Source organism: Molossus molossus, unplaced genomic scaffold (assembly GCF_014108415.1).
Source record: "Molossus molossus isolate mMolMol1 unplaced genomic scaffold, mMolMol1.p scaffold_m16_p_6, whole genome shotgun sequence".
NCBI classification, from domain to species: Eukaryota; Metazoa; Chordata; class Mammalia; order Chiroptera; family Molossidae; genus Molossus; species Molossus molossus.
This window is the reverse complement of record NW_023425399.1, coordinates 59,202,417-59,223,904: the sequence shown is the minus strand read 5'-3', so window position 1 is coordinate 59,223,904 and position 21,488 is coordinate 59,202,417. Positions and strand designations below refer to the sequence as shown.

Genomic DNA, 21,488 nt, shown 5'->3' with positions numbered 1-21,488 from the left:
ACCCGAATTCTTAGAATTGTATTTCATATGAGAGAAAAAAACCTGCTGATGTTGAATATAAGTAGCCAAGTGCCTGATTAATGCAGGCATAACCTCACAGAATTTATTCCATAGTGGAATACAGATAACCACAAGGGTTGTAAAATGAGCCTCAGGCCTAGTGGTTGTCACTAAGCATTTATGGCTCCCGAAATAAAATTTGAGGATATTTCTGGACTCAGAATAAAGTATTAGAAGTTATATAACATGAAGATGAAAAAAAATGGATTACAATTTTAAGATAGAAACTCCAAAATATAGGTAGATGTTAAGAGAGATTAGTCAGAAATTTGAGTATAATGTAATCTAAGATACCTCCATTGCATTAATTCTGTGTGACATAAAATGTTTAATGTTGCCTTGTAGGTGTTGAATATAGCATGACAGCAAATATTTCAGTGCCTAAAGGACCTTGGTTCAGTCCTGGTGTCTGGCACTTACTAGCTTTGTGACCTTTGGTAGGTTGTTTAACCTCTCAAAGCATATCATCCCTTGCATATAACATGGAGAAAATAATTGTTGCCCTTGGTATTGTGAGAATTGAGCAAGATAATGTAAACAGTGTGCTTTGCATAGTACTTGGCATTTCATGTGTTCAATAAGTGTTATTTTATATTGACTGGGAAAGTATCTGTTTTGTTATGTAAAGTTTAAGAGGAATATTAAAAAATATTTTTGTTATTTTAAGGAAATTCGCAATGAGTCCCGTGACTATCCTCATAGAGTGGCCAAGTTTCCAGAAAATAGAAATCGAAACAGATACAGAGATGTAAGCCCATGTAAGTACCTGTGGGTTTGTGTGAATATTTATGTTTGTTGGTTTGTTTCAAGAGGCAGTATACAGTGAGAAAAGAGGTTTGATCAGAGTTGATAAGTAAAGTAATTTTTTGGTATTAATATATGTTCTTGAAAGAAACATTTCAAGGCATAGAATAGTAGAAGGAAGAAAAATTGCCCATAATTATTTCTTCCACAAAGCCACCATTATTTTGATGTATTTCCTACCAGTCTTTTTTCTTTTATTATGCATAATTTTTCTTTCTTTAAAATAATTGTAATCTTATATGTGTGTATGTGTAGACATGTATATATACCTCCTTTTCATATTACTCCATAGACTTTTTTGGTGTTACTTAAAATATTTTGGTATAGTTTTTTCTTTTCCCCCAAATTACAAAAGTAGTATTTACTTACTGCAGAAAACTTTTAAAACATAGAAATGTGTAAAGGAAAACATAGAAATATGAAAACAAAACCTTTTAGGTTTATATTCTTTTTTTTTTTTATCCTTGCCCGCGGACATTTTTCCACTTTTTGTTCAGATAGAGTGGAAGGGAGAGAGAGGAAAAGAGAGAGAGAAACATCGACGTGAAAGGGACACATCGAGTGGCTGCCACCCTCACGACCTACCAGGCCGGGGACAAACTGCAACCGAGGTACGTGCCCTTAGCGGGGAACCGAACCCGGGTCTCTCTGGCCCGCAGGCCGACGCTCTAACCGCTTAGCAAAACTGGCTAGGGCTAGGTTTATATTCTTTTGATATTATTTCTGTACAAACATATACATATATTCTTTTAAATTCAAAATTAGAATATTGCACATACTAATTTGTAGCTCTTTTCCTACTTAAACATTATCCTATCATAAACACAGTCTTTTCTTCAATGGCTGTGATAGTGGTTTTTGATATGCCATTCTTTCATGTAACAGTTCTCAATGGGTCATCATTTAGATTCACTACACATGAACACACACAATTTTGTGAACAATTGCATTACCAGGGTTTTAGGAATGTGTTCATTATTAGGTGATTTTACTTTTTGTTCTGATTGAAAGCATTTGTTCAGATATTAAATATGCTTTTTATTTATTAAAAAAATTTTTTTTCTTTATTGAGCTTTAGAGAGTGAGGAAGGGAGAGGGAGAGAGAGTAGAAACATCAATGAGATGCCCCCCACTGTGGATTTGCCCACAACCTGGGCATGGGCCCTGACTAGGAATCGAACCGGCAACCTCTTGGTGCATGGGTCGACACTCAACCACTGAGCCACACCAGCCGGGCAGTATGCTTTTTAAAATTCATATTTTATTTACTTATATTATCATTATTGAAAGTATTACATATGTCCCTCCCTTTTCCCCCTAGTGACCCTCCCCCTCTACTCCCCTCCTGCTTTCCCCAAACTATTGGCTATGTTCATTGATTGTGTATATATGCATATAAGTTCTTTGGTTTATCTTTTCCCAACCTCCCACTCCCCTTCCCTCTGAGGTTTGTTGCTCTGTTTCCTACTTTCATATCTCTGGGTCTATTTTGATTGACAGTTTATATTGTTCATGATGTTCCATAAATGAGATCACACAGTACTTGTCTTTGGCTTATTTCTCTCAGAATAATACTTTCCAGGTCCCTCCATGTCATCTCAGAGGGTAAGAGATCTATCGTTCTTACAGCTGCATAGTATTCCATTGTGAAAATGTACCACAGCTTTTTTATCTCATCTATTGATGGACACTTAGTCTGTTTTCAGATCTTAGCTATTGTAAATAGTGTTACTATGAACATAGGGGTTCATATATTCTTTCTGAATGGTGTTTCAGGCTTCTTAGGATATATTCCTAGAAGTGAGACATTGGGTCAAATGGCAATTTCATTTTTAATTTTTTGTGGAAACACCATATTGTTTTCAGTAGTGGCTGCATCAGTCTGCATTCCTGCCAGCAGTGTACTAGAGTCCCCTTTTCTCCACAACTTCCCCTGTACTTGTTGTTTGTTGATTTGTTGATGGTACCCATTCTGGCAGTTGTGAGTTGTGTTAATTTGGATCTCTATGATGATTAGTGATGTTGAGCATTTTTTCATGTCTCCTGGCCATGTGTACATCCTGTTTGGAGAAGTGTCTATTCAGGTTCTCTACCTATTTTTTAATTGGATTGTTTGTCTTCCATTTGTTAAGTTGTATGAGTACTCTATGTATTTGGATATTAACCCCTTATCAGATGTATCATTGGCAAATATGTTCTCCCACAGAGTGTGTTCCCTTTGCATTTTGATGCTGGTTTCTTTTGCCATGCAGAAGCTTTTTAGTTTGATATAATCCCATTTATTAATTTTTTTCTTTGTTTCTCTTGCCCTAGGTGATGTATCAGTGAAAATTCTGCTATGTGCACTGGCTGAGATTTTTCTGCTTACATTTTCTTCTAGGATGTTTATGGTTTCACAGGTTACTTTTAAGTTTTTTATCTATTATGAGTTTATTCTTGTGTACAATATAAGTTGGTGGTCTAGTTTTATTTTTTTTGCGTGTAACTGTCCAATTTTCCCAACACCATTTATTAAAGAGGCTGTCTTTACTCCATTTTATGCTCTTGCCACCTTTGTGAAATATTAATTGCGCATAATGTCTCGGGTCAATTTCTGGATTATCTGTTCTTTTCCATTGATCTATGTGCCTGTTCTTGTGCCAGTACAAGGCTGTTTTGATTACGATGGTTTTGTAGAATAACTTGATATCAGTATTGTGATCCCTCCAACTCTGTTCTTCATTTTCAAGGTTGCTGTGGCTATTTGGGGTCTTTTATAGTTCCATATAAACTTTTGGAATATTTATTCTAGATCTGTGAAACAGGCCGTTGGTACTTTAATAAGGATTGCATTGAATCTATAGATTGCTTTGGGAAGTATGGACATTTTATTTATTTATTTGTTTGTTTATTATTATTTTAAAATATTTTTTTCTTTATTGATTTTAGCGAGAGGAAAGGGGAGAGAGAGAGAGACACATAGAAACATCAATGAGACAGAACACCGACTGGCTGCCTCCTCTTGAATGCCCCCTACTGGGGAACAGGACCACAACCCTGGCATGTGCCCTGACCAGAACTGAACTGGAGACTTCCTGGTTCTTGGGTTGATGCTCAACCAGTGAGCCACACTGGCTGGGTTAGTATGGACATTTTAATGATATTGATTCTTCTGATGCATATACATGGTATATGTTCCCACATTTTTATATCCTCCTGTATTTCTTTTTTCAATGTTCTGTAAATTTCTGAGAACAGTTTTTTTCTCTCTTTGGTTAAGTTTATTTCTAGGTATCTTACTTGTTTTGTTGTTGCAGTGGTAGATGGGATTGTTTTTTTTGGTTTCCCTTTCTGAGGGTTCATTACTGGTGTAAAAGAATGCCATTGCCCTGGCCGGTTTGGCTCAGCGGTTAGAGCGTCGGCCTGCGGTCCGGAGAGACCCGGGTTCGGTTCCCGCTAAGGGCATGTACCTCGGTTGCAGTTTGTCCCCGGCCCTGGTTGGTCGTGTGGGTGGCAACCACTCGATGTGTCCCTTTCACATCGATGTTTCTCTCTCTCTCTCTCCCTCCTGCTCTATCTGAACAAAGAATGAAAAAGTGTCCTCGGGTGAGGATAAAAAAAAAAAAGAATGCCATTGATTTCTGAATATTAATTTTATATCCTGCAACTTTGCTGAATTCATTTATTAAATCTAGTAGATTTTTGATGGCCTGTTTAGGGTTTTCTATGTGCATTATCATGTATCTATCATGTCATGAAACTGTTATAACAGCTTCACTTTCTCCTTTCCAATTTGGATACCTTTTGTTTTTTCTCCTTGTCTAATTACTATGGCTGTGACTTCCAGCACTATGTTGTGTAAGAGTGGTGAAAGTGGGCATTCCTGTCTTGTTCCTGTTCTTTTAAACATTTTTTTTTCTTTATTAATTTTAGAGACAGAGGAAGGGAGAGGGAGAATGATAGAAACATTGATGAGAGAGAACATCGATTGGCTGCCTCCTGCATGCCCTCCACTGGGATTTGGTCTACAACCTGGGCATGTGCCCTTACTGGGAATCAAACTGGTGACCTCTTGGTACATGGGTTGATGCTCAACCCTAAGCCACACCGGCCAGGTACTATTTCCCTTTTGAGAAGGTGAGCCCCACAAGGATATGGATGGGTCCCAAGTGACTAGAATAGTGCCTGGAACATAGAAGACATTTAATAAATATTAGGTCTACATTGTTTGCATGGTGTCCATGGGCTTTTGGATGTAAGGAAAGGAACATTCTTTCCCTAAACTCCCTCTACCCTCTATATTTTAGGCTCTGAGTTTCTAGGAGAATGGTTAGATGCTTACTGATTATATTAACCTGAAGCTTAGTATGTCTTATTTTATGTAGTCTATCAAAAAGAAACATATCCACATTCCACACTACTCATCACCTCTTGATTAAACGGTTAGTGTTTTGTCTTCCTCCTATTTCAGTCTATCCTCTATATTGCTAGTAGTTATTCTCCTGAAAACTAAATGTGCTTGTGTCGGTCCTTTACAGAGCTTCTTTGAGGTTGCCTGTGCCCATGGCACAACACACAAGCCCCTTTAGAGCCTGGCCTCAACATGTTTTGGACTTCCCTTATCTACCCAGATCTTTACCCTTTCTGAATCTGCCAGTCCTTCATAATCTGCCATTTCCTTTTATTCCTCTTTATGTGTGCTCTTTCTGCTGGAATTTATCCTTTCCTTCACCTGTGTAGCAAAGCCTGCTCATTTCACTAGGCCCACTCACTCAGGCAGGCATCAGTTGGTCAGCTTTCTTCCCACAACACAGTGCAATAAAGTATTGGGAGTTATTACTTAATATAATTTTTTTCTTGTAAAAAGTTCAAAATAAATGATGTTTTATCTTTATGTCCCTCTTGCCTGGCTCCTAAAATATATTTGTTGACTGAAAATTCTTTATGAGTGTTGAAGGTATTAAATGTAAAGAACAGATCACCCAGAATTCACCTAGCCTAGCTAACTGCTCAGGGATTCCTTTCTTTCTTCCCAGCCCTGGAACCATCCCTTCCTTAGCCCTGATGGGACCACCATCTGGGGCCAAGGACACATAGGATAAGAATGGGGTGAAGGGGTTTCTCCTGGAGTCAGTTTGCTTTCCAGCTTTAGTTTCATTAATGTAGTGATAGGATTCCTTGTTGCTTGGTCTCCAAAGCCTTACTACTTACCTTATGCTTTGGCTTTAATTGGGTTCACAACAGATGCCTCTGTCTCCTGCAGGTAAGCCCAAGTAGAACTCTGTAAGCTGTGCTTTGACAATGAAAGGGAGACTGTCAACCAACATGTTCTTAATGGTATCTAAGTCAGTCTTAAATGATAAACTAGGTTAAAACTGGAGGAGGGAGGTGTTTGGTTTTTGTTGTTGTTGTTTTAAAGCTTATTATGACAGTATTGAAAGAGGAAGCAAATCTGTATTGTCAGCTCAGGCCACAGCTAGAGCTAGTCATTTCTTGACAGATGAAACCATTTCTCAGAAAACATACTGTTGGAGGGTGGGAGGTGAGGGAATCTTGATCAGAAATTTGTTTAATTTGTATCCAAATTTAAGGCACAGTTCTATTGGGTATTGCATTTCTTCCTGCACTCAGTGACAAGAATTAAGAGCAGATGGTGCTCCCATAGAAAAAAGTATTTGTTTTTGATAGTTCTGCTATTAATGTTATTAGATGTTGAGAAATAAGATTTCCTGTGAAGTGTGGTTTGTTGCTTTTGTGGTGTATCATGCAATGTAATTTAACTGTCTTCATTTTTCTCCTTTTGCAGAGTCCTTTAAAAGATAGGAAAGAGGAAGATAACCTTATACTTAAATAATGATAAAATACTTTTGTCTTGCCCTGGCCGGTTTGGCTCAGCAGTTAGAGCGTCAGCCTGCGGTCCAGAGAGACCCGGGTTCGGTTCCCACTAAGGGCACGTACCTCGGTTGCAGTTTGTCCCCGGCCCTGGTGGGTCGTGCGGGTGGCAGCCACTCGATGTGTCCCTTTCACATCGATGTTTCTCTCTCTCTCCTTCCCACTCTATCTGAACAAAAAATGGAGAAATGTCTTCGGGTGAGGATAAAACAAACAAACAAAAAACTTTGGTCTTAGTACTTATTTATACCCTAGAGGTTATAGGACTCTGTCATTTTGATAATCTAATTTAGAGGTTCCTGGACAGAATAAACAATGGGAGAGAAAAAAGCATGTAACTTTGTGTGTGTGTTGGGGGTGGGAGGGTTCTAATTCAAAAGTTTGGTTTGGAATGAACATTTTGATTTGGAGCTGACTGATAGTAATGGGGCAGGGAAAGCAGACATTTGACTCCCAGGTTATAGGGCACAACGATGTTCACTCTCACAGATATTGAAGAGGCATTGTTTCTTTTATCTCTGCTAGAGGATATAAATTATAAAGTCACAACGTCTCATAAAAAAGCTTTAGTAGTTTTACTTTATAAAATGTGTATACTTACTAACTTTGTAGATAGCTTTAAAGTTGTATGTTTAACACCAGAAGCTCTTTCATGCTTTTTCTGTATACATATCTTCTGAATTAAAAAGTGACATACAATTTTTAAAAAATTTTTTATTTTAGTTTTTAATCCTCACCTGAGGACATATTTTGCATTTATCTTCAGATAGAGTGGGAAGGAGAGAGGGGGTAAGAGAGAGAGAGGAACATCAACTGGCTGCTACCCACATGACCCCAACCGGGGCTGGGGACAAATTGCAACCGAGGTACATGCCCTTAGTGGAAACCGAATCCGGGGCTCTCTGGTCCGTGGGCTGACAATCTAACCGCTGAGCCAAACTGGCCAGGGCTTATATACAATTTTAATTGTTTATTAATCTTCTTACCAGATCGGAACAGTTAAAAAAATATATATATAACAATGTTGTTGTATTTCAAAGTTTTTTTTTAAATCAGCCCTGAAAAGAAAATGTAGCTTCGGCCAACATTTATAGACTTTTCTAAATAGCCATACAGTTTTCCAAAGGATTACCTTCCTTTTTAAGTCGTCTCTGCTAACAGAATTTTTTAAAAAATTTTTTCACCAAGAAAATTTAGTGGTTCTTTCCTTCTACTGACTCTATATGAATAAATGTTAGAGGAAGCAGGGCCACTTCCTGGGACCAGGCTCTGCATGATCCTGGGTGCCTTTCAGGTAGTCCCTGCTCCCCATTGGTCAGACATCCGAGGCTCCAAGGAATAGATCTGCTTTTTTGTTTTGTTTGTTACTTAAATTTTTTATCGTTTATACTATTGCAGAGGTCCCCCATCACCACCCCCCCCCAGCTTTTGCCTACCTCCACCCAGCCCCGTTCCTTAACCCTCACCACACTATTGTCTGTGTCCGTGGGCTATGCATATATGTTCTTAAATCAATCCCTTCACCTTCCTTTATCCAGTCCTCCCAACCGCCACTCCCTTCTGACATTTGTCTAGATCTGTGTTTTAACTGTGTATGATTCTAGTGTTTTAATTAATTAGAGTGACACCTGTTATAGATTATAAAGCTAGAGAGAAAATAACAGTAAATTCTAGTTCAGAATCCTGAATTAGCAGGGTGTCAAGTACTTAAAAGTAGACTGCTTGAAGGTCTTTCTCTGGGCTTTTTTCCTCCAAAGTTGCAGCAGAGTCTGGGACAGTCCCAGCACCCTAGAAGAACCTTCCCAGTTTTTATGGATTCCTGCTTCTGTTAGTCAAATTGTTTTTGTTGTTGTGCAATTGATATGATTAACCTTTGGGGTTTGTGTTCTTTCCGTGATTACAACATGAGGAACTGCATATTTTTGGTATTATATTTTAGTGGATCTTGAATTTTAGATATTATTTAACATTCTAAAAGCATGTGTTATTCTGATGTATGTTATCTAGAAGAAATATGGTCTTTATTTTTTAATTAGTCAGCTGACCTTTTTGCTATCTCACATAATATAAAAGTAAAGGGTGATTACACTGCTTAAAAAAAACTGACTTAAAAAAAAAGTGCTTGCTGACACCATCTTTCCGAGAACACTAGTATAAGTGATTTACTATAACAAGAGCTTAGTTTTTCCTGTTGGCAAATAACATGTAATATTTACAGAGGTCTTGGGTTCAGTCCAGCAGAAACATCTCGGATAAATTGATGTGTGAAACTAAAGCCATTTAATATTTTCTTTCACATGGATATAAGATAAAGAGTTGTTGTTTTTTTAAGTTTGAAAGTAGGAAAATAATGTTAACTATAGATTTTTCTGAGAGAAGCAGCTTATAATATCTTCCAGATATTTAACAGAATGTATCTTCCAGAGTTAAATATCAAACATGCATTTAATTTATAATTCAGTTATATGCGTCTGACAGTTGTATATTTAGAATTCTCAATTAATGTTAATTCTGTTATTATGCATGTGCTTACTCTCCCTATGTCATGCTTCTCTTTCCACTCAAATGATACCAAGTAAAGTTTTATACTCGACATATGTAAATTGGCATAAATTCTAAATCTGTGACATTTTTTACTTTTAAAATCTAGAAACTACTATGACACAACCTAAGTGATGAAGCATCTTTAGTTGCCTTTGAAAGAATTAGAATATTACAATGTATTTTGATTTTTTTAGGATTTAATCTAAATTTAGTTAAGTGCTAAATTTTATTTAAATACATAGTAGTCCCCCCTTCTCCATGGTTTTACTTTGAGGTTTCAGTTACCCATGGTCAGTGTCAGTCTAAAAATATTAAATGGACAGTTCCAGAAATAAGATGTTCATAAATTTTAAATTGTGTGCCCTCCTGAGTAGCTTGATGAAATTCGATTCATTTTCTTAAACATTTTTAAATTTCATTAATCAAGTTATTTTTGTTACAGATGTTTTTCCTTTTTCCCCCACTGACACCCTCCTCCCAATCCCCCCCCTCCCCAAGCATTGTTGTCTGTGTCCATTGGTTACCCATACATGCATATATGTTCTTTGGTTTATCTCATCCCTACCCCCAAAACCCCTCCTCTGAGGTTTGTCAGTCTGTACCCTACTTCTATGTCTCTGGGTCTATTTTGTTCATCAGCTTGTTTGGTTCATTATATTCCCCAAATAAGTGAGATCATGTGATACTTGTCTTGCCCTGATTGGCTTGTTTCACTTAGGATAATACTCTCCAAGTCCCTCCATGTCATCTCAAAGAATAAGAGATCTTTCTTTCTGACAGCTGCATAGTATTCCATTGTATATATGTATCACAGCTTTGATCTTGCCACTTTTGCCAAATATTAATTGAGCATAATGTCTTGGGTCAATTTCCAGGTTCTCTGTTCTGTTCCATTGATTATATGCCTGTTCTTGTGCCATACAAGGCTGTTTTGATTACAATGGCTTTGTAGTATAACCTGATATCCGGATTGCTGTGGCTATTAGGGGTCTTTTTTTGGTTCCATATAAAGTTTTGAAGTTTTTGTTCTAGTTCTGTAAAATACATTGTTGGTATTTTAATGGGGATTGCATTGAATCTATAGATTGCTTTGGGTAATATGGACATTTTAATGATGTTAATTCTTCCAATCCATGAACAAGGTATATGCTTCCACTTTTTTATCTCTTCCTCTTTTTTTATAAATGTCCTGTAGTTTTCTGAAACAGGTCCTTCATTTCTTTGGTTAAGTTTACTACTAGGTATCTTAATTTTTTTTGCCACCATGGTAGATGGGATTGTTTTTTTAGTTTCTCTTTCTGTGAGTTCATTATTGGTGTATAAGAATGCTGTTGATTTCTTCATGTTAATTTTGTATCCTGCTACGTTGCCAAAATCGTTGATTAAATCTAGTAGATTTTTGGTGGAGTCATTAGGGTTTTCTATGTACAATACTATGTCATCTGCAAATAATGACAGTTTCACTTTCTCTTTTCCAGTTTGGATCCCTTTTATTTTTTCTTCATGTATAATTGCTGTAGCTAAGACTTCCAGAACTATGTTAATTAAGAGTAGGGCAAGTGGACATTCATGTCTTGTTCCTTATTTTAAGGGAAATGCTTTTAGCTTTATCCACTGAGTATGATGTTGGCTGTAGATTTTTCATGTGTGGCCTTTATTTTGTTGAGATATGATCCCTCTATTCCCACATTGCTGAGCATTTTTATCAGAAATAGGTGCTGCATTTTATTGAATGCTTTTTCAGTGTATGTTGATATAGTCATATGGTTTTTATCTTTCATTTTGTTTATGTGGTTTAGCTCATTTACTGATTTGCAAATAGTATACCTGTCTTATGTCATTGGGATGAATTCCACCCACTTGGTCATGGTGAATAATTTTTAATGTATTGCTGCATCCGATTTGCTAATATTTTTTTAAGGTTTTTGGCATCTATATTCATCAGAGATATTGGCCTGTAGTTTTCTTTCTTTGTAGTGTCTTTATCTGGTTTTGGAATTAGAATTATGCTGGCCTCATAAAATGAGTTTGGAAGTCTTCCTTCTTCTTAAATTTTTTGGAATAGTTTGAGGAGAATGGTGTTAGTTCTTTTTTTGAATGTTTTGTAAAACTTACCTGTGAGGCCACGTAGGCCCGTGCTTTTGTTTGGTGAGAGATTCTTGATTCTTGATTACATCTTCAATTTCTTTAGTTGTTATTGGTCTATTCAAGTTTTCTATCTCTTCCTGGTTGAGTTTTGGGATACTACGTGTTTTTAGACATTTGTCCATTTCGCTTAGATTGTCCAATTTGTTGGTGTATAATTGTTCATAGTATTTGTTCATTTTATTTTGTATTTCTGTGGTGTCAGTTTTACTTCTCCTCTTTCATTTCTGATTTGGTTATTTGGGTCCTCTTTGTTTCTTGGTGAGTCTAGCTAAGGGTCCATCAATCTTGTTATCTTTTCAAAGAACCAGTTCTTTGTTTCAATGATCTTCTGAATTGTTGTTCTTGTTCTTTATTGATACTAGACAGTGAGAGAGAAGAAGGGAGAGGGAGAGAGAGATAGAAATATTGATGAGAGAGAATATTGACTGGCCACTTCCTGCAAGGCCCTCACTTGGGATTTGGCCCACAACCTGGGCATGTGCCCTACCGGGAATCGAATCAGACCTCTTGGTGCATGGGTCAATGCTCAACCACTGAACCACCCCAGCTGGGCGCACTGCATTTTTCTTCTTGTTTGCTTTCTACTTCTTTAAGTTGTGAGGTTAGATAATGAATTTGAAATTTTTCTTGTTTTCTGAAATAGGCCTGTAGTGCTATGAACTTTCCCTCTCAGAACTGCTTTCGCTGCATCCCATAGATCTTGTTTTGTTGTGTGTTCATTTTTATTGGTTTCCAGGAAGTTTTTAATTTTTTTCCTTGATCTCCATGGTAACCAATTCATTGTTCAATAACATGTTCCGTTGTTCAATAGCCTCCTTGTGTTGAAATGTTTTTGTGTATTTTTGTAATAATTGATTTCTAGTTTCATGCCATTGTGATCCGAGAAGATGCTTGATATGATTTCAATCTTCTTGAACTTGTAGAGACTTAGTCTGTGTCCTGATACGTGATCTGTCATTGAGAATGTGCACTTGAGAAGAATATGAATTCTGCAATTTTGGGTTGTAATTCTTTGTAGATATCTATTAAATCCATTTTTTTTTTAATCCTCAACCGAGGACATTTTTCCATTTTTTGTTCAGATAGAGCGGGAGGGAGAGAGAGGAAGAGAGAGAGAGAGAAACATCGATGTGAAGGGACACATCGAGTGGCTGCCACCCGCACGACCAACCAGGGCCGGGGACAAACTGCAACCGAGGTACGTGCCCTTAGCGGGAACCGAACCCGGGTCTCTCTGTACCGCAGGCCGACGCTCCAACCGCTGAGCCAAACCAGCCAGGGCTATTAAATCCATTTGATCTAGTGCATCATTTAGAGTCTGTGTATCTCTGTTAATTTTTTGTCTAGAGGATCTATCCAGTGATGACAGTGGGGTTTTGAAGTCCCCTGCTATGATTAGATTGCTGTCAATTTATCCTTTGAAGTCCTCCAGAAGTTTTTAAATATATTTTGGTGCTCCAATATTGTGTGCATATATGATTACCAAGGTTGTCAACCTGTTGGATAGATCCTTTCAATATTATATAGTGGCCTTCTTTGTCTCTAGTTATGTCCTTCATACTGAAGTCTGTTTTATCAGATATGACTATTGCTACCCCAGATTTTCTTTTTTCCCCATTTGCTTCGAATATTTTTTTCCATCCCTTCACTTTCAACCTATGTGAGTCTTTTGTTTTAAGGTGGGTCTCTTGTAAACAACATATATATGAGTCATGCTTTTTATTTACTTATTTATTTTTTTAAATTTTTACTTATTTATTTTTAATTAATTAATTTATTTTTGTTACAGATGTTTTTCCTTTTCCCCCTACTGATTCCCCCCGCCCTGTCCCCAGCTTTGTTGTCCATGTCCATTGTTCATGCACACATGCATGTAAGTTCTGTGGTTTATCTCTCCCCCACCACTGCCTCTTCTGAGGATTGTCAGTCTGTACCCCACTTCCACATCTCTGGGACTACCCCATTCCTCAGACTGTTATGTTCATTATATTCTACAAATAAGTGAGATCATATGATACTTGTGTTTCTCTGTTTGGCTTCTTACACTTAGGATGATACTCTCCAGGTCCCTCTATGTCATCTCAAAGGATAAGAGATCTTTCTTTCTTACAGCTGCTTAGTACTCCTTTATATATACAGTGATACCTCGGTTCTCGAACGCCTTGACTTTCGACCAAATTGGTATTCGACCAGGAGATTCGTGAAACTTTTGTCTTGGAATCCGAACAAATATTTGGAACTCGAACTTCCGAGATGAGCCGAGTTGAGCCGAATGGCGTTCATTCGGCCCAGCGCGCCTTGCTTGCGTCATCAGTGTGAGTGCAGAGAGAGAGTCACGCTTTGTGGAGAGAGTCACGCTTTACACTGAATTTAACCCTTAGACATACTGTACACTTTTATTTCTTGTTGAGACTTATGTTTTTCTACATATTATATACAAATTAGGCCAGTAAATAGGCATTTTCTGGGGCTTGGAACAAATTAATCCAGTTTCCATTATTTCCTATTGGGTTTCATTGCTTCGGTTCTCGAACAATTTGGTTCTCGACCGTCCTCCTGGAACGAATTATGTTCGAGAACCAAGGTATCACTGTATGTACACAGCTTTTTTATCCATTCGTCTACTGATGGGCATTTGGGCTGTTTCCAGATCTTAGCGATTGTAAATAGTGCTCCTACAAACATGGGGGTACATATATTCTTTCTGATTGGTGTTTCAGGCTTCCTAGGGTATATTCCTAGAAGTGGGATCACTGGGTCAAATGGAAGTTCAGTTTTAATTTTTTAAGTTAACACCATACTGTTTTCCATAGTGGCTGCACCAGTCTACATTCCCACCAGCAGTGTACTAGAGTCCACACCCTCGCCAACACTCCTTGTTTGATGATTTGTTGATGGCAACCATTCTGACAGGTGTGAAGTGATAACCTCATCGTTTTAATTTGCATCTCTCTGATGATTAGTGATGTTGAGCATTTCTTCATATGTCCCTTAGTCATTTCTATGTCCTGTTTGGAGAGGTGTCTATTTAGTTCCTCTGCCCATGTTTTAATTGGGTTCTTTGTCTTCCTTTTGTTGAGTTGTATGAGCACTCTTTATGTATTGGAAATTAACCCCTTATCTGATATGTCATTGGCAATGATATTCTCCCATACAGTGGGTTGCCTTTCCATTTTGATGATTGTATCTTTTGCTGTGCAGAAGCTTTTGAGTTTGATGTAGTCCCATGTGTTCATTTTCTCCTTTGTTTCTGTTGCCTTAGGTGATACATCAGTGAAAATTCTGCTGTTTATGATGTCTGAAATTTTGTTCCCTACATTTTCTTCTAGGATTTTTATGGATTCATGAGTCACATTTAAGTCTTTTATCCATTTTGAATTTATTCTTGTTCATGGTGTAAGTTGGTGGTCTCGTTTCATTTTTTTTTTTTTTGCATGTAGCTGTCCAGTTTTCCCAATACCATTTATTAAAGATGCTGTCTTTACTCCACTGTATGCTCTTGCCACCTTTGTCAGATATTAATTGAGCATATTGCCTTGGGTCTATTTCTGGGTTCTCTGTTTTGTTCCACTGGTCTGTTCTTGTGCCGGTACCAGGTTGTTTTGATTACAGTGGCTTTGTAATGTAACCTGAAATCTGGTAATGTGATCCCTCCTACTTTGTTCTTCTTTTTCAAGATTGCTGTGGCTATTTGAGGTCTTTTTTGGTTCCATATGAACTTTTGAAGTATTTTTTCTAGTTCTGTGAAGTATGTCGTTGGTATTTTGATGGGGATTGCATTGAATCTATAGATTGCTTTGGGTAGTATGGACATTTTAATGATGTTAATTTTTCTAATCCATGAACACTTTTTTATATCTTCCTCTATTTCTTTTTTCAATGACCTATAGTTTTCTGTGAACAGGTCCTTTATTTCTTTGGTTAAGTTTTTTTCCTAGGTATGTTAATTTTTTTTGCCACAATGGTAAATGGGATTGTTTTCTTAGTTTCTCATTCTGTGAGTTCATCATTGGTGTATAAGAATGCCATCAATTTCTTGATGTTAATTTTGTATCCTGCTACTTTGCTAAATTCATTTATTAAGTCTAATACATTTTGATGGAGACTTTGGGGTTTTCTACATATAGTATCATGTCATCAGCGAATAATGACAGTTTCACTTCCTCCTTTCCAATTTGGATCCCTTTTATTTTTCTTCATGTCTGATTGCTATGGCTAAGACTTCCAGTACTATATTAAATAAGAGTGGCGAAAGTGGGTATCCTTGTCTTGTTCCTGTTCTTAAGGGAAATGTGTTTATTTTTTGCCCATTGAGTATGATGTTGGCTGTAGGTCTTTCATATATGGCCTTTATTATGTCGAGATTGCTGAGCGTTTTTATCAGAAATGGATGCTGGATTTTGTCGAAGGCTTTTTCGGCATCTATTGATATGATCATGTGGTTTTTATTCTTTATTTTATTTATGTGGTGTATCACATTTATGGATTTGCGAATATTGTACCAGCCTTGCATCCCTGGGATGAATTCCACTTAGTCATGGTGAATAATTTTTTTTGATGTATTGCTGGATCCGACTTCCTAGTAATTTGTTCAGATTTTGTCGTCTATGTTCATCAGGGATATTGGCCTGTAGTTTTCTTTGTAGAGTCTTTTTCTGGTTTTGGAATTAGAATTATGCTGGCCTCATAAAACAAGTTTGGAAGTCTTCCTTCTTCTTGAATTTTTTGAAATAGTTTGAGGAGAATGGGTGTTAGTTCTTTTTTGACTGTTCGGTGAAACTCCCCCGTGAATCCATCCAGACCTGGACTTTTGATTACTGGGAGAGTCTTGATTACCTCTTCAATTTCCTTAGGTGTTATTGGTCTGTTCAATTTTTTTATATCTTCCCGGTCCAGTTTTGGGAAATGATGTGTTTCTAGAAATTTGTCCATTTCGCTTAGATTGTTGAATTTGTTGCCCTATAAAGTGCTCATAGTAATTGTTAACGATCTTTTGTATTTCTGTGGTGTCAGTTGTTACTTCTCCTCTTTCATTTCTAATTTTGTTCATTTGGGTTCTCTCTCTTTGTTCCTTGGTGAGTCTAGCTAAGGGTCCATCAATCTTGTTTATCTTTTCGAAAAACCATCTCTTTGTTCATTGATCCTTTGAATTGTTATTTTGGACTCTATGTCATTTATTTCTGCTCTGATCTTTTCTATTTCTTTTCTTCTGCTTGCTCTGGGGTTTTCTTTTTCTTTGCTTTCTAGTTCTTTAAATTGTGAGGTTAGATAGTCTATTAGAGACATTTTTTATTTCTTGAGGTAGGCCTGTAGTGCTATGAACTTCCCTCTGAGAACTGCTTTCACTGCATCCCATAGATTTTTGTGTTGTTGTGTGTTCATTTTCATTGGTTTCCAGAAAGTTTTTAATTTCTTCCTTGATCTCCTCGGTAACTCATTCATTGTTCAATAACATGCTATTTAGCCTCCATGTTTTAAAATGTCTTTGCATGTTCTTGTTGAAATTGATTTCTAGTTTCATTGTGATCTGAGAAGATGCTTGATATGATTTCAGTCTTCTTGAACTTGTGGAGACTTAGTTTGTGTCCTAACACGTGGTCTGTCTTTGAGAATGTCCCATGTGCACTTGAGAAGAATGTGAGCCCTAGCTGGTTTGGCTCCGCAGTTAGAGTATCGGCCTGCATTCCAGAGAGACCTGGGTTCGGTTCCCACTAATGGCATGTACCTCAGTTGCAGTTTGTCCCCGGACCTGGTTGGGTTATGTTGATGTTTCTCTCTCTCTTCCCCTCTCTCCCTCCCGCTCTATCTGAACAAAACATGGAAAAATGTCCTCGGGTGAGGATAAAAAAACAAAAAAGAAAGAGAGAAGAATGTGAATTCTGTAGTTTTGGGGTGTAATTCTCTCTTGATATCTATTAAATCCATTTGATCTAGTGCTTCATTAAGAGTCTGTGTTTCCTTGCTAATTTTTTGTCTAGAGGATCTATCCACTGATGTCAGTGGGGTGTTAAAATCCTCTGCTATGATTGTATTACTATCGATTTCTCCTTTGAAATCTTCCAGAAGTTTTTAAATATATTTTGGTGCTCCTATATTGGGTGCATATATGTTTATTAAGGTTATATCTTCCTGTTGGATAGATCCTTTCAATATTATGTAGTGGCCTTCTTTGTCTATATGGTTATGGCCTTCATTTTGAAATCTATTTTATCAGATATGAGTATTGCTACCCCAGCTTTTTTTTCTTTCCATTTGCGTGGAAGATTTTTCTTCTATCCCTTCACTTTCAACCTATGTGAGTCTTTTGTTGTGAGGTACGTCTCTTGTAAACAACATATAGATGAGTCATGTTTTTTTAGCCAATCAGCTGCTCTGTGTCGTTTTATCAGAGCATTCAGTTCCTTTACATTTAAGGTGATTGTTGATATTTACTGATTTATTGCCATTTTTGTTTAGTTTGGTTATATTTTTCTTCCTATTTCTCCTGCTAGTTAGAGCAGTCCTTTGAAATTTCTTGCAGTGCTGGTTTGGTGCTAATGTACTCCCTTAGCCTTTTTTTTGTCTGGCAAGTTGTTGTTTTTTTTTTTTTTTATCCTCACTCGAGGACATTTTTTCATTTTTTGTTCAGATAGAGTGGGAGGGGGAGAGAGAGAGAGAGAAACATCGACATGAAAGGGACAGATTGAGTGGTTGCCACCCGCATAATCCAACCTGGGCCAGGGACAAACTGCAACCGATGTATGCGCCCTTCGTGGGAACCGAACCCAGGTCTCTCTGGACTGCAGGCCAAAGCTCTAACCGCTGAGCCAAACTGTCCAGGGCTCTCTGGGAAGCTCTTTATTTGACCTTCTATTTTGAATGATGGCTTTGCTGGGTAGAGTAGTCTTGGATTCAGATCCTTGTTTTTCTTGCCCTTGATTACTTAATGCCATTCCCTTTGTGGTGTGTAGTGTTTCTGTTGAGAAGTCAGCTGATAGCCTTATGGGGTTTCCTTTGTAGGCAACCTGTTGCTTATCTCTTGCTGTGTTTAGGATTCTCTCTTTGTCTTTAATTTTTGGCATTTTAATTGTTATGTGTCTTGGTGTGTGCATCTTTGGGTTCTTCTTTGTTGGGGCTCTCTGTGCTTCTTGTACTTATATTTTGTCATCAAGTTAGGGAAGTTTTCTGTCACTATTTCTTCAAATATATTCTCTAACCCTTGCTTATTTTCTTCTTCTTCCAGAACTCCTATGATGCAGATGTTATTATGTTTTTAGTTGTCCCATAGTTCTATTTGGCTGTCTTCCTGTTTTTTAATTGTTTTTTCTTTTTGGTTCTCTGATTGGGTATTTTTTTCTACCCTGACTTCTAATTAACTGATCTGATCCTTGGCCTCTTCTACTTTGCTGCTAATTTTTGCCAATGTATTTTTTATATCTGGTAATGCATTCTTCATTTCCAGTTGTTTGGTTTTCAATGCTTTTATATCTTTACTCAAGCTGTTAAGCTTCCTCATGATTATTACTCTGAACTGTCCCTCTGATATCTTGCTCAATGCCCTTTCATTTATTTAATCTTCTGTCAAATTATTATTCTTTCATTTGGGATTTGTTTTTTGGGTTGTTTTTTTTTTTTTTATCCTCACCCAAGGACATTTTTCGATATTTGTTCAGATAGAGTGGGAGGGATATATATAGAGAGAAACATTGATGTGAAAGGGACACATCTAGTGGTCGCCACCCACATGATCCAACCAGGGCTGGGGACAAACTGCAACCGAGGTACGTGCGCTTAGCGGGAACCGAACCCGAGTCTCTCCAGGCCGCAGGCCAAAGCTCTAACTGCTGAGCCAAACTGGCCAGGGCTGGGATTTGTTTGGGTTTTTTTCCACCATTTTGGCTGTCTCAGTGGGTTTTGGAGTCTGCCAAATTTTCCCTGTGGCTGTTTCTGTTCTGCTGGTTGTGGCTTCCGTACTGGGTTTTGATGAGTGTGGGGGACCCAGGTTAGACACCACTGTCAAGCCTTACTTTCCTGGGTAGATTTGCAAGCCCAGGAATGGTTCAGTTATCCTCTGGCTTTTTGCCTGGAGGCTATTAGTTTTAGTTACGTACTTGATAAGCCTTGGGTTGTAGTCCTTTACTGAATTAAATCTGATTCATTTCATTCCTCCTTTGCCCAGTGGCTCCACGCTGTTGGTGTTGTCCTCCCTTTAACCACTTAGTAGCCCCCCCGGTTATCAGAGAAACATACACTCCAAGACTTTTATTACACTGTATAGTTATAATTGGTCCATTTTATTATTGTTTTCTCTTAACTGTACCTAATTTATAAATTAAACTTTAATATAGGTATGTATAGGAGAAAACATAATATATATAAGGTTCAGTACTAGCTACAGTTTCAGTTATTCACTGGAGTGACTTGCAATGCATTACCAACAGATAAGTGGGGATTACAGTAGTTGAATGCAGATGTACTGAGAAATGAAGAAAATGAAATGTAGTTACTGTGAAAATTTAGTCTCATCAATTTGAGGCCAGATCCATCCATCCTCCCTCCCTCCCTCCCTCCCTCCCTCCCTCCCTCCCTCCCTCCCTCCCTCCCTCCCTCCCTCCTTCCTTCCTTCCTTCCTTCCTTCCTTCCTTCCTTCCTTCCTTCCTTCCTTCCTTTTTAATAGGTAGACCTATAAGGCTGTAGGCACCAAGAATCTAAATGATCCTATTACTTTTAGGAAGGCAGGTTCTTTTTTTTTTTTTTTTACTGTATTTTATTCTTTGGTCAGTCTTCGTAGTTACAGTAGTTATTCTACAAACAAAAGCAGTTTGCTTCCAATACCACAGTAACAAACAGAAGAATTACATATTTGTACTTCCTTTAAAAAAGGAATACTTTGAGATCTGACTTTACTCTCCTATGGTGCTAATTAATTTTTTCTTTGTTTTATTTCTTCTACTATTTTGTTGTTTTCAAATTTTTGCTTGTTATTTACAGTTCACATTCAATATTATTATGTACTAGTTTCAGGTATATAGCATAGTAGACAATCATGTACTTTCCAAAGTGTTCCCACTGATATTTCCAGTACCACCTGGCATCATCTATAGTTATTACAATATTATTGACTATATGCCCTATGCTGTACTTTACATCCCTATGACTATATTGTAATTACTCATTTGTTCTTCTTAATCCATTCACCCTTTTCACCCAGCTTCCCCAATCCCTCTTCCTTCTGGCAACCATCAATCTGTTCTCTGTGTCTATGAGTCTGCTTCTGTTTTGTTTATTTATTTTGTTCTTTAGATTTTGAATATAAGTGAAAGCACATGGTACTTGTATTTCTCTGACTTACTTCACTTAGCATAATACCCTCTAGGACTGTCCATGTTGTCACAAATGGTAAGGTTTCTTTTCTTTTTTATGGCTGAATAATATTCCATTGTATGTATGTACCACAACTTCTTTATCCACTCATCTGTTGATAGACATGTGGATTGTTTCCATATTTTGACTATTGTAAAAAATGCTACAATGAACATAGGGGTGCATATATTCTTTCCAATTAGTGTTTTGGGTTTCTTCAGATATATACCCTGAAGTAGAATCACTTCAGAGTCCTGAAGGCACTTCTGTTTTTAATTTTTTGAGGAATCTCCATACTGTTTTTTCATAGTGGCCACACCATTCTGCATTTTCACCAATAGTGCTTGAGAGCTCCCTTTTCTCCACATCTTCACCAGTACTTGTGCTTGTGGATTTGATGATAGTTGTCCTGACAGTTGTGAAGTGATATATAGTTGTGGTTTAAATTTGCATTTATCTGACAATTAGTGATGTTGAGCATCTTTATATATGTCTGATGGCCATCTGAATGTCCTCTTTGGAGAAGTGTCTATTTAGGCCCTCAGCTCATTTTTAAATTTATATTGTTTTATAATTTTTTTTTAATTTATTGATTTTAGCAAGAAGGTAGGCAAGAGAGAAGCATCGATTTATTGTTCCACTTATTTATGCATTCATTGGTTGATTGTTGTAAGTGCCCTGACTGAGGATCGAACCCACAACCTTGCAAGTTGGGACAG

At 37.4% G+C, this 21,488-nt stretch overlaps 1 protein-coding gene across 8 annotated transcripts in view; it reads left to right on the top strand.

Moving 5' to 3' along the window:
- The window catches only part of PTPN2 (protein tyrosine phosphatase non-receptor type 2), a 124,543-nt gene that overhangs the window by 32,045 nt on the left and 71,010 nt on the right, over window positions 1-21,488 (top strand). For 5 of the 8 annotated variants that reach the window (XR_004957037.1, XM_036244447.1, XM_036244448.1 and 2 more), the window contains exon 2: window positions 728-818. Coding sequence is in view for 5 of the 8 variants with exons in the window: in XM_036244447.1 (XP_036100340.1) it covers window positions 728-818 (91 nt within the window). In the remaining 3 variants the exon portion in view is untranslated. Of the gene's footprint in view, window positions 1-727; window positions 819-3,211; window positions 3,264-3,932; window positions 3,983-14,294; window positions 14,341-21,488 lie in introns of those variants that run through there. The other 3 variants (XM_036244452.1, XM_036244453.1, XM_036244451.1) reach the window with 3 other exon arrangements.